This window comes from Podarcis raffonei, chromosome 9 (assembly GCF_027172205.1).
Source record: "Podarcis raffonei isolate rPodRaf1 chromosome 9, rPodRaf1.pri, whole genome shotgun sequence".
NCBI classification, from domain to species: Eukaryota; Metazoa; Chordata; class Lepidosauria; order Squamata; family Lacertidae; genus Podarcis; species Podarcis raffonei.
In genome coordinates this window covers 43,687,779-43,699,494 of record NC_070610.1, presented here as the reverse complement: position 1 = coordinate 43,699,494, position 11,716 = coordinate 43,687,779, and the positions used below count along the sequence as shown (strand labels likewise).

The 11,716-nt window shown below is 40.6% G+C and overlaps 1 protein-coding gene across 8 annotated transcripts in view; it reads right to left on the bottom strand.

Moving 5' to 3' along the window:
- Positions 1 to 4,631: 4,631 nt before the first annotated feature.
- The window catches only part of SLC10A7 (solute carrier family 10 member 7), a 124,519-nt gene continuing 117,434 nt past the window's right edge, over positions 4,632 to 11,716 (bottom strand). For 6 of the 8 annotated variants that reach the window (XM_053403190.1, XM_053403189.1, XM_053403185.1 and 3 more), the window contains 3 exons: positions 7,595 to 7,740; positions 5,392 to 5,585; positions 4,632 to 5,081 (listed from right to left, as the gene is read on the bottom strand). In XM_053403190.1, the coding sequence (XP_053259165.1) occupies positions 5,415 to 5,585; positions 7,595 to 7,740 (317 nt within the window). In that variant the 3' untranslated portion in view covers positions 4,632 to 5,081; positions 5,392 to 5,414. The remainder of the gene's footprint in view (positions 5,082 to 5,391; positions 5,586 to 7,594; positions 7,741 to 11,716) is intronic. The other 2 variants (XM_053403188.1, XM_053403187.1) reach the window with 1 other exon arrangement.

Genomic DNA, 11,716 nt, shown 5'->3' with positions numbered 1-11,716 from the left:
CAAAAGCATTATTAGTTGGCATCCAGACTCTAGGGAGACAATGGAGAAGTGCGCCTTTGGGATGAGGTCAAGCTGTTGGATGGTTGTAGCGCCTTCTGTGGCTGTAGAGACTGATGCAGGAAAGGCATGCTTTGTTGCAGCTGCAACCAATGAAGATGTCCAGTTGTGCTGCTGCGGATGTACCATGGCGCTTCTTCTCTCTGCACTCCTCCCAGTGGTCATTCCTCTTCTGGTCACGGCTGAGGATACACAAACTGTCTGCCTCCAGGCACTGTGGTTGTCTGCAAGGGATTTCCACACGGCAGGACTGATGTTGCCAGCCTTCAGGTCAGAGAGTTGGTCTGCCAATTGGCCTGGTGCTGGAAGTAGCTTCCTCCCCACTTTTACATATTTGGGAGCTGTGAGTACCAAACAGCTGAGCAAGGCTACGTAACTTGAATTATTTTACTTGCATATCAAAGTCCAGCGACTATACTCTCTTACTTACCTTGTTTGGAATTTTGTGGTGTTGTAGTTTTAGGAAGCCATCCAGAGGAGTGCTGTTACTTGCCTCCTGTGTTACAGAGGCCCAACTTGCCTTAATAAGAAGTTGCAAACTCAAACAGAGATTACAAACTCAAACTCATAAGGATATGTATAACACAATAATTTGTTATAGAATTAGAGATAAGAGTTTATGAGTAGAGATAAGTTTGTTTTAGTCCATAGTCAGATTCGACGTGAAGGTCTTAGTTTCAATCATTGAGCAGAAGTCAGAAGTCAATTATGGATAAGAAACCAGGTCAGGGCAGCCTCTCTTTTGACTTTCAGGTGTCTCTTGAAGACTTTTTTTTGTGCTGAAAACCCTTTGCAGCTATTTGTTTTTTGTTAGCCAGTTGCTTGAATGGTTAACCGTATTTTATTTATTTATTTTTTAAATGTTTTGTAGGTTGCACTGTCTTGATATTTTATGATACAGTGGTATAGAAATGCTTTTATAAATAGAGTCAGAGGCAACAATAATGTATCCAACAATGCTCAACTCAAAGTAGAGAATGGAAGGAATCAACAAGTGAGCCAAACCCTGCTGCAAGATCTGTACAGTGGTACCTTGGGTTAAGTACTTAATTCGTTCCGGAGGTCCGTTTTTAACCTGAAACTGTTCTTAACCTGAAGCACCACTTTAGCTAATGGGGCCTCCTGCTGCCGCCGTGCCGCAGGAGCACGATTTCTGTTCTCATCCTGAAGCAAAGTTCTTAACCTGAAGCACTATTTCTGGGTTAGCGGAGTCTGTAACCTGAAGCATATTTAACCTGAAACGTATGTAACCCGAGGTACCACTGTACACTGCAAACACCCCAGCAAATCTGAATAAGAGGTCAGACAACAAGTGGTCCATGCAGTTACATCTCCTGCTTGACTCTTTTTGATGTCATCCACAAAAAAGAGAAACATTTTTATCAGATATTTTTATTTTTAAAAAGTGTTCATATAGACTTTAAAAAGAAACAAACCAAAAGCTTTACCCAGGCAGAAAAAAGAACCCAAGTTACAAAAATAAACTGCAGACCTATCTGTTTGCCTCTTTCCAAACTAACACCCAATGAGCTCCTCTTATAACTGAAGGCATGAAATGAACATCTTAACAGTCTTTAAACATAATGTAACATTTTGGATATGAATAATTAAGTTCTACTAAGTATGGACTTAAAGGATGTAATTCAGTTTTGCTTTATGTTCCTTTAAGAACAATCCACCCAACATTCACTTGTGTAAAATGAGGAAGAAACATAACACCATTTAGGCTGTTCAAAGCCATAAACAATTATAGCCAGAAGTGCCTTTCCCTGGAAGCCTTAAATACAGTGTAATATCAATGAAATTGCCATGACAAATTTTCATAGTTAAAAGCCATGAACTGATGATACTGTAGTAATTTGAGGTAGATCTGTTGGATGAGTAGCAGTGTAGCGACTGTTTAAGAGCAGACTTGACTCAAATGATAAGACAGAAGAGTTAGTTGGCTGTGAGTTTAACAGTGGTGGAAGAAACAGCCAGGAATATTTCATTTGCAAGAGGCATCAAAATGAATTGGGTTTGCATAAGAGCAAACCTTGCACTGTGGTGCATCTCCTCATTTTCACGGGGCTTGCTCACAAGAGAAATTCACACGATATTGCATCCAGTTTTGGAACAGTCAACCACAAAACTCATGGGTCTCATTTTCTTCCTCAGCTTATGGCCAAGATTGTGGACTTAAGATAACCTGTATTTTGGAGGCCCAAGAAAGGATTTGTCAAAACAAAAAGAAAAACATGTTATCTGTTCTTTTTCTGGCGTTTTGGCTCCCTATTTTTAGACAACTGAATCAAGATGTATACGAGGTGAATTTGTGATTTGTGTGTAAAAATACATATATCTGATCCACTTAACTGAGAATCTAGCTTGTATTGAGTTTGGGGAATACCTATACAGGCTGTCTTCTTAGAAACATATCTGATATGTTACCATTTTATAATTCTGACCCATATGCAAATAAACATGATTGAGGCTATCTAATTGGCAAAAAGCAGTAGCTTCTATGCTCAATTTCACTGACCTTAATTCTTATTAATGGGCACTTAGATCTTTTGCACCTCTATCATTCAGAAGTGGTAACTTCATTTCAGAAAAGTGGCCTATCAATAAACACATTTTGACCTAAGCAACAAGGAAGTCATTTTATAGAGATTGATATAGATTGTTGACAACATAATAAGGCAACTCAGCTTGGCACCAAATACAAATATCTGGGCAGGACTGTTAATCCCAAGATGAATAATGCATTATCAAGTCTTAGGGTATAAGGAGAGGAATGTATTTCAAACAGTTTGTGTGTGCTGTTAATAAGGTTCGCACAACATGGTAAGCCAAACTGCAGATTTTAGTTAATGAAGGGAAGAGCATAACCATGAGTCCTGGTTCAGACAACACACAAAGCCAAACCTTGGCTTAGGTAGGCACAGCAGTAACAAGGACTAAGGAGGATCAAAAAGTACCTGCGAGCTCCTCTATGGGAGCCCACATGGTTGCATGTTCTTGCTAAGCCAGTTTGGCTCACATTGTTGCACAAGCCAGGTCGATAATATTGAAACTGAATGACATTCCCTAAGAACCTGCCCTTTCTTTCCACTGTGATGTACAGAGGTCAAAATCAACATTTTCATTCCCACAATTCCATATGCGGTTGAATGCACACATACATTCTTGCAGAAGCAGGCTTCTTGACATACTTCAGTGGAATGGGCTATGAACAGTAAGCCCTTGTGGACAGGGTTGCGGTGCAAGCTACCAGGTCCATAAGGATCTCCTGGATGGGGCCACATGATTACCAAGCTCACAAGGGTGTAATGGCATTATCTGTCTCTCAGATCACTGCTTAGCCCAGGGGTTGTCAACCTAGTCCCTACCACCCACAAGTGGGCATTTCAGGATTCTAGGTGGGCGGTAGAGGGTTGTACGGCACAAGCTGAATCCTCCTTCCATCGAGCACTGGTGGGCGGTAAGGAAATTTTACCATTGAGAAAGATGCATTAGTGGGTGGTAGGTATAAAAAGGTTGACTACCTCTTAGCCCAGGCTTCCTCAACCTTGGCCCTCCAGATGTTTTTGGCCTACAACTCCCATGATCCCTAGCTAGCAGGACCAGTGGCAAGGGATGGTGTAGTCTCAAAACATCTGGAGGGCCGAGGTTGAGGAAGCCTGCCTTAGCCTAAAGGCAACTGACATGAATAAGGTACACTGCTTACTAGCAATGCAATCCTATGTAAATTCCTATGAGGAATGGAAGTAAATTCCAATGAAGGACTTACTCCCAGGTAAGTGTTTATCATTAGTATACTGGACTCCTTTATAAAGTGTAAAGAGAACTCAACATATTTAATCTTTAAAAAATTCACTTAAGCTACAGCAGCCAAATTGACCAGAAATATCCCCCCTTTTATACCAGTGCTTTCAAACATTTAAAGAGTACACAAATATATGCTTTCTGTGGGAAATACCTAATTACAGAATTAGGTTTTCATTTTCACTAGCTTGTGTTTGCTGCAAAGAACACCACTCTGCAAGCGACAGTAAAGAGAATATTAGCATCGGATATTCTTCTGTCGCTGTGGGGTATGGTGTACTGAATTTGGGGAAAAGAGGGGGGATCTTTTAGCTCAGTTTGGGTTAACACCAATAATACTAATGTTACTAATAAAAACCCTCCTAGCTGCACTTGTAGATCACAGATCTTCCCTTACAACCGTAAGCACCGGGCCTTCTCTTTGAAGATGCTCACGATGCATTTAAGATATACAATGCCATAAAATCATAAAAATGGAATGCAGAGAATTGCCTTGAGAAACCATTAGCTTTGAAGGAATGTCTAGACAACTGTGTCAACAAATGCAAATAATTTATGCTTCTCTGTTTCTCTCCAATGGATGGCCCCATGCTGAGTGTACACAAACTTAGAAGAAAAAGGCATGTCATAATCATAGGAGCAGGGAGGGTTATGGAATCACACAGAAATTCAAGTTAATCTTGACTAGAACTTCAGAAATTGCTTTCCTGTTGTCAGCCAGAAGAGTGTTGCTTGCCCCTGCTTTGTTTTGGCCTGGGATTAGCAGAATCTGCAGAGCACAGCTCTCGTTCTGACTTCATTCAGTTCAGTGGAGCTTACGTGAGAGTAAGAAACACTTGGCGGCTTGTGCCCACTTCCTCTGAGAAGGTGTGAGGATGGAAGCTCCAGTTTCTCATTGTCTGAACTGTTCACTCAATGGGGGGGGGGGATTCAAATGACCCCAAACTTTAGTGCAACCTCTTACACCAAGCAGCCATGTGATTTTGGAATCAATGCTTTTGTCAAATATATTTTAAGGCACTTCAGTAGGTATTTTAAATATATATGTATATATAAGTATCTATAAAAATAAAATAAATGCCGAAGCAACATTCACATATGCCCGTCTTCTGAATTGTCTCTGTGTATGTACAAAATAGTACATATATACATTCATTGGATCTCTTCCACTGTTAAACTTTCACTGGCATCTTGGGCTGCTTTGTTAATTTCAGTGCCTGCAAGCAATAAAACACAGCATCAGTTTGTTTGCACTGAAAGAAGCAGCAGCAGCAAAGTTAAACAATCCAATGTACTTGAAATAAATTGGTGATAGGTTTCCTACAGCAGGAGGGAGAGATGCTGGTGTCTCTGGCCAACTCTTCCCGGAGTGCCTTGTGCTGCTAAATTACAAGGGGTGTTCCCCCACTATCTTGCTAGTTTTCTTCTCCTCCGCCTTATGCAAGAATTCTTTCTTCTGGGATTAGCAAAGATCAAAAAGACTCTAGCTTTTTTCTACAAGTCACCTCACGATGGGCTATAACATACCATTTCTTCCTTTTCTCTCTCCCTCACACCTGGAGACATGACACTTTCTTATTTCTCTGACTCTGACTGGCAGCAAACCCTACTCCTCTCTCACTCCTGGCAATTCCTAAAGACAGGGAACTGGAATCACACATCTGATAAAATGCGGACGATGAAGGGTGGTAACTTTTAAGAAGCCATCTGTTGCAGATTTCCTGGGAGAGAAAAAATCCTAGGTTATCCTTTCCTGTTAAGAAAAGTTTAGAGTGGCACCATTGCATTTCCTAGAGGACAAAGATGGCAGCACTGGGCCAGAGGGTGGCACCGGGCAGAGAAAGTTCCTCCTTGGACACTTAGAAAAGAAGAGCATAAGAACTTAGGAAGAGCCTGCTAGAATGACATCTGGTCCAGCATTCTGTTCTCACAGTGGCCATCCAGATGCCGGTGGAAAACCTGCAAGCAGGACCTGAGCACAAGTGCACTCTTCCTTCTTGTGGCTTCCAGCAGCTGGTATTCAGAAGCATTACTGCCTATGACCATGGAGTCACGAGCACAGCCATCATGGCTAGTAGCCACTGATAAGCCTTCTCCTCCATGAATCCTTTTCCAACGTTGGGAGCCCTCACTGCCTCTTATCAGAGTGAATTCCATGGTTTAACTGTGTGTTGCATTGCTTTGCTGCCCCTTTCTTGAAGAAGCCTCTGGCACTGTCAAATGCCTTGCGATAAGACTCCTGTTGGCTTTATAGTAGTGAGACCTGGTACCGTAGTAGTTCTGACAGTACTGAAAGGTCTCATTAGCTCTCCATATTTGGTTGACCCAGTTTCAGGCCTAATTCCAGTGTTTGTTGGTCTGTTTTCTTTTTTTAAAAAAAATCATATGAGAAATTGCACTCATGTAAATTATGTGCACATATATGTAACGTGAGTATTGCTTTCAGGTTCCTTCAATGTTAAAACTCATTACTGTGTGCTGAAAAGTTCCCAACAGCTTGTGAACCATGATATGGGTATTCGTCTTATATTTAAACATCTTTAAAAAACAGTCAGACAGGCTATTGAGAAAGCATTAACAAAACAGATGGAACACAGACCACATTGCTCTCGTAAAAAGTGCACTATTTGTTTCTTAAATTTGGGAATTAGGGTTAATTGTATTCAATACATTACGAATGAAGACACATATATTTGCAACATTGTTTGGGAAAATGAGATCTTTGGTGTGTGGAGGCTTCTACAGTACTACTTGCTGGAATAGAAACGCCCTCTTGTCGGCGAACCTCTAAATATTTAAATTCTACTTCATGAAGAAATCACATGCTGGTATCATAATTAAGGAAGGATGTCACTGTAGAGCTGAGTACAATGACTGGATAACAGTTTTCCACCAGGAAAGAAATGCCAAAGTGAAGCCAAGGAGTTGATAGAAAATAAACATCAAGGTGAAGTTGACATGTTTACTTTCAAAGCAGGAGACCATTATCCAGGCACAACATCAAAAATCTATTGTAATTATTGCTACTGAACCAAGAATGAACTTCCCTGATTTACAAAAATAATAATATTGTCATGTAATTAGAATAATATTCTTGGAAAAATAACCTACAAGACCAGAAGATGAACAGTGGTATGGCAAAATGACAAATGATCAAAATAAATCTGCCAAGCAACATAGCCTGGTTAATTAAAACTAACAAAAAAAGAGACCTGACTTTGGATGCATCTCGGAGGAAAAAGGCAAATGCCCTACTAGATTTGGGGGAAACAAAACCACCCACAACAGGGCCTTTTTAGACTTTACTGGGCACACATGCATGGATGAAAGAAAGAGTCACAATTTCCTGTCTTTGGAAATTTTCTAAATGCCTTCCCTTCATTGTTTATGATATCTAGGCAGAGGAAGAGCAGATACTTTATTGTGCAGAGAACCTCACCAAAGCATTGTACAAGGACAAAATGTGGCACGGTGCTTCAGATGCAGTGAGCATCTCTGGGTATGCTTGCAGGTCCTATTTACTGATGTGCTTTTTCCGTGCAAAATGATTGCCAGAAGTCCACATGAAGCACCCATTCAGCCCAGCCTAATCTCCTTGCCTGCAGATTGGTATGATCATGGAGTGGCTCTGCCAGCACCTGAACAGCAATGGACACAACAGTTCTCTAATCTTATCTTTCTCTCCCTAGATCTATCGTAATGAATTATGCTTCTGGCCACAATTCCTTACCTTTTGTCTAGAAATCATCCAAGACTTTATTGTTGGTACCAACACACTACCGAGGAGAATCTGAGCCGGGTGATAGATAAGTAAAGGGACTGAGATTAAGGATAGGTGTTCGTAGCCTTCAAATACTATCTTCAGCATTGGTATTCCTGTGGACAGCAAGACAGCTAAATTTAGGACCGCTTTGAATGATGTATTTTCTTTGTCGGGGATCACAGGAAAGCATTATACTTTTTATAACATTTCACTAAGATTTCAAAAAAGAAAACAAACGTAAAAAGATAGTTCAGAAGACACAGATGTAGTAGGAGGCAGAAAAACTAATTCTGCATTGAAGAAAAGCCCCTTTTCTTTTTGGCAAAAAGGAGCGAGACAGAATGCTGGAGAGACTCCAAGAACAAATCTCCCCTCCGTTCGAAAGCGGCATTCTCTCAGCCAGAGGCTGAATGCAAATTTCTAACCTGCTAGAGGCCAACTGTACAAAATATTGGGGGGTGACCTAGATTCCCCCACCCTCTTGCTTTCCTTTATCTCAATGCCAAATTGCTTACCTTCTCCCCCATTTATGATATTCCTCACGGTCGCTGAGCCTACTCACTTTTCCACAAACAAATATGTTCTCTTTGCAGTGAAAGGGGAACGTTTGCACCTCGGAATGGAAAAGGAATCCTTACCACTTTGCCCAGGACATTTCGGACAACTGGTGCATCAAAAGGAATGACTGATTGTTTACCTAGCAGTGCCTTGAATTGGGGTGGTTGGGTCTATAAGAGGCCTCCAGGTTACATATTATTGCTATAAAGTATTCCCGGGATGTTAGAAAGCTTGTGTGTGTGTGTGTAATACAGTTACAGGAATGTTAGAAAGCAAGCAAGCAAGCAACAAACAAACAAACAAACAAACAAACATTACACAGTTACAACAGCACAATGTCTATTCAAGAGGCAAGTCCCATAGAGTTGAATAGGGTATGTGGGTATGTGGGTAAAGGATTGCGGCCCAAAACCCTTTCGGAAATCAAGCCCAATGTAGTGCCATTAAATCCTACAAAGTTTTGAATGAAGAAAAGAAATTACATGAGGATGTGCACGCTTGTTTGATTTTTGGTCTTTTGTCTGAGAAGGGATGCTGGATTCTTTGAACAACATTACAAACATGGAAACAAAGCCTATTGTAAATCCCAGGCCACTCTTGGATATTTCAGTCCACAGCGTTTGTTAATGTAACTATGGAACAGGAGTAGTGATTCAAACGACAGTGACAGGAGCAGGTGACACTATAACAAAAATAGCAAAGCACTGCTGAGAAATTTAAATCTTTAAGATGGGTAGCAAAGAACAAAAGGTGCTATGCTTAAAAGGATTTGGTTATCTTTATTTTCATCTGTCCACTCCAGTTTCTTTCATCACTTATAGTACATAAATTCTGATGTAATGGAATATGATAGGAACACAAACATTAGATCTCTTTAGTATAAAGTTGTGCAGCATCTTGGCACACACAAATATATATATTTTAAAACATAGCAAATCCAGCTACTTTTCTAAAATGTTCAAAAAGTTAAGCATAGCTTTTTAAAAAGTGAATTTCAGAAAAATGGTTCACATTGTTACATTAGTCTTCCCATAGATGCACCAGTTCCCGTGTTTGACAGCTGCTTTCAGTGTGTTGTTTTTTTAAAGGGGAAACATTTGTAATTATTATTCAAACCCGCTTTGTAAGGAATGGAAAACAAGTGTTAACAATGTTGCTCCTGCTGTTCATGGACCTGGAGGAAACAAATGAGAACCAAAATTCAGGAACCTGCCAGGAACTTTGCTATTATCCTCCCATCCCTCCACCTATCCTACCAATTTCTGCAAGTGAAATCAGGAGGGGGGATGAAACCAAGACTGTTTCCCCACTAGGGCACTGAAACTCTTATCCATTTCCTTGGAAGTTCTACTATGTTCAGTGAGTTTTACTCCCAGGTCAGGGACATTGCTAGGAAGTGAGCCAGCAGACTTGAGTCCTGGGCCTTTTGTGACTTCTGATGCTTTACTGTGTAAGGCATGTCTGGAATATCGCTTTGTCGGATTGCTTGAAGTGATACACAGTGGACCAACCAATCCAAAACCCTGCTGGGCTCCTGCTGGCAAAATGGAGGAGAGCTCTTCCACTCCTCTCCCATGATTTTTCTTAACTATTTCCCTCCTACTGAAAACACTGGGAGGGAAATCAAAGGGTCTCCAGGGTGGACTGAGCTCACCACCTTGTTTGGGGGCATGTAAGGGGACTGAAGTGTTGGGTCCTTTGGATTGAGCCATTTCTCAGGTTCACACCCAGCATGTACCCAAATCTCCCATGGTTTGGTCCTACCAACAGTGGAAATCTGATATTGGTAGGGAAAGGGCTGTGGAAGTTTCTCTGACAAAAGGGAGGAGACCTTCAAATACAGGTCTCACTCTCCAAGGATGGGACTTCCTATGTCCTCATGGTTAGGAAACACAAAAACAAACTGGAGCAATCTGGTCTCTTGAATGATCAAAGCATTTCAGAACATAGGACCACAAGTCATGAAGCACAAGATTGCGCTAATGGAGAGAAAGAAAAGATGGAAAGATGTAATTTCCAAGAGTACCTTCCATCCCTTAGTAAATAAGATACAGCTTTCTACTCTTACATTATCATAAGGGATATCCTGCCTTTCCCTATTTTGCTTCTTTAGCCCCACCCAATCTTCCTGAGGCCATATTTTAATTACCATAACAAGACACTGTTCTGTCTCCTAGGGTCTGAGTACTTAAGTACTGAGACACAGTACACAAAGTATTTAAGAACAGCCCTGATAAGTCTTTAGTCCCCTGTAGCTCTATGAAAAAGCAAATTTCCTATATATGTAGTATCCTAATTCCCCTCCAATATCATAGGCTAACTCCAAAGCAAGCAGGGCTACTCTTCAAACTAGTAGTCAACTCAAGCAGGAGGATCTACCCCTGTGGTGGTACCATGTAACTTCATACTTTCCTTAGTCTCTTGCCTCTTAATGATTGTGAATCTTTTACATTTAAACAACCCCCTCCCTGAAATACAGCATTTGTACTTCACATTTTCACAGTCACTACACACACACACACAGAGTATTTTTTTAAAACTTGCAGGGTAGGAAAGTATTTTCACATAAATTTAAATATGACTCTCTTTCTATCCCGCTATCACTGCAACCGCAGAAATGAAGCAAATAAATTTTAATGCTCCAAGGTACTGATTCTGTGTCACCATGGTTGACAGGATCCATGCAAGCTTCAGGAGATGGCATTTGACTTTATGGAAGTGAGCACTCTGCACGCATTTACAATTTTACAGGGACTTTAAGCTGTCATGCTGAAAAATGTTTATAAAACATTAATCAAAAATGCCTTTTTAATACAATGCATTGTCTGAAAGATGTTAGCAGGCACATATTGTAAATGGATTCTTTTTTTCTGACTAAAGTAATTTCTACCAAAAGCATTTCCCCCTCTGCTGTACAAGTACACAGCGAGGATAGATAAAGAGCACTTTCTCAGCACATTACTACCTGATCCAAACACTTGGGAAATCACTAATGTACAGCACGCCATATTTCCATGTCACACATGACACATTTGTCTAAAATTACCCAACAGAGTTTGACATTGCAGCCTATTCCTTCGCTGAGCTTTCAACTGACATCTGCCAAGCAATAACTTCAAGTAAGAGCTTTTTTTTCCTTTAACAAGGAACCAAGAGTTTTCTTTTATCCTATACCCAGGATGGAAAGGATAAAAAAGTAAGAGCGGGAGCTCAGGTCTCCCACCCCCCACCCCCCGTTTTAATATGTTTATTTTATGCTCCTTGAATCTCTGTGCTTTCCTCAGAGTAGCATTTGTCACTTGCTGCTTGGCACTGCTATGATTTGAGAGAACTTCTCTTTGTTACTACCAAAATATTGGTTATCCTTCACACAAGTCACGGATCCCCCCAAATTTCTTTCTTACTCCAGCATTAAGATTTCTTTTCCCTATGCAGATCCAAACCAACAATTCATTTTAGAAGTCTCTCACACATCCAATCATTTATGTATACATGTAAGTAAACAGAGATATTTTACTTACAGATTGGGCA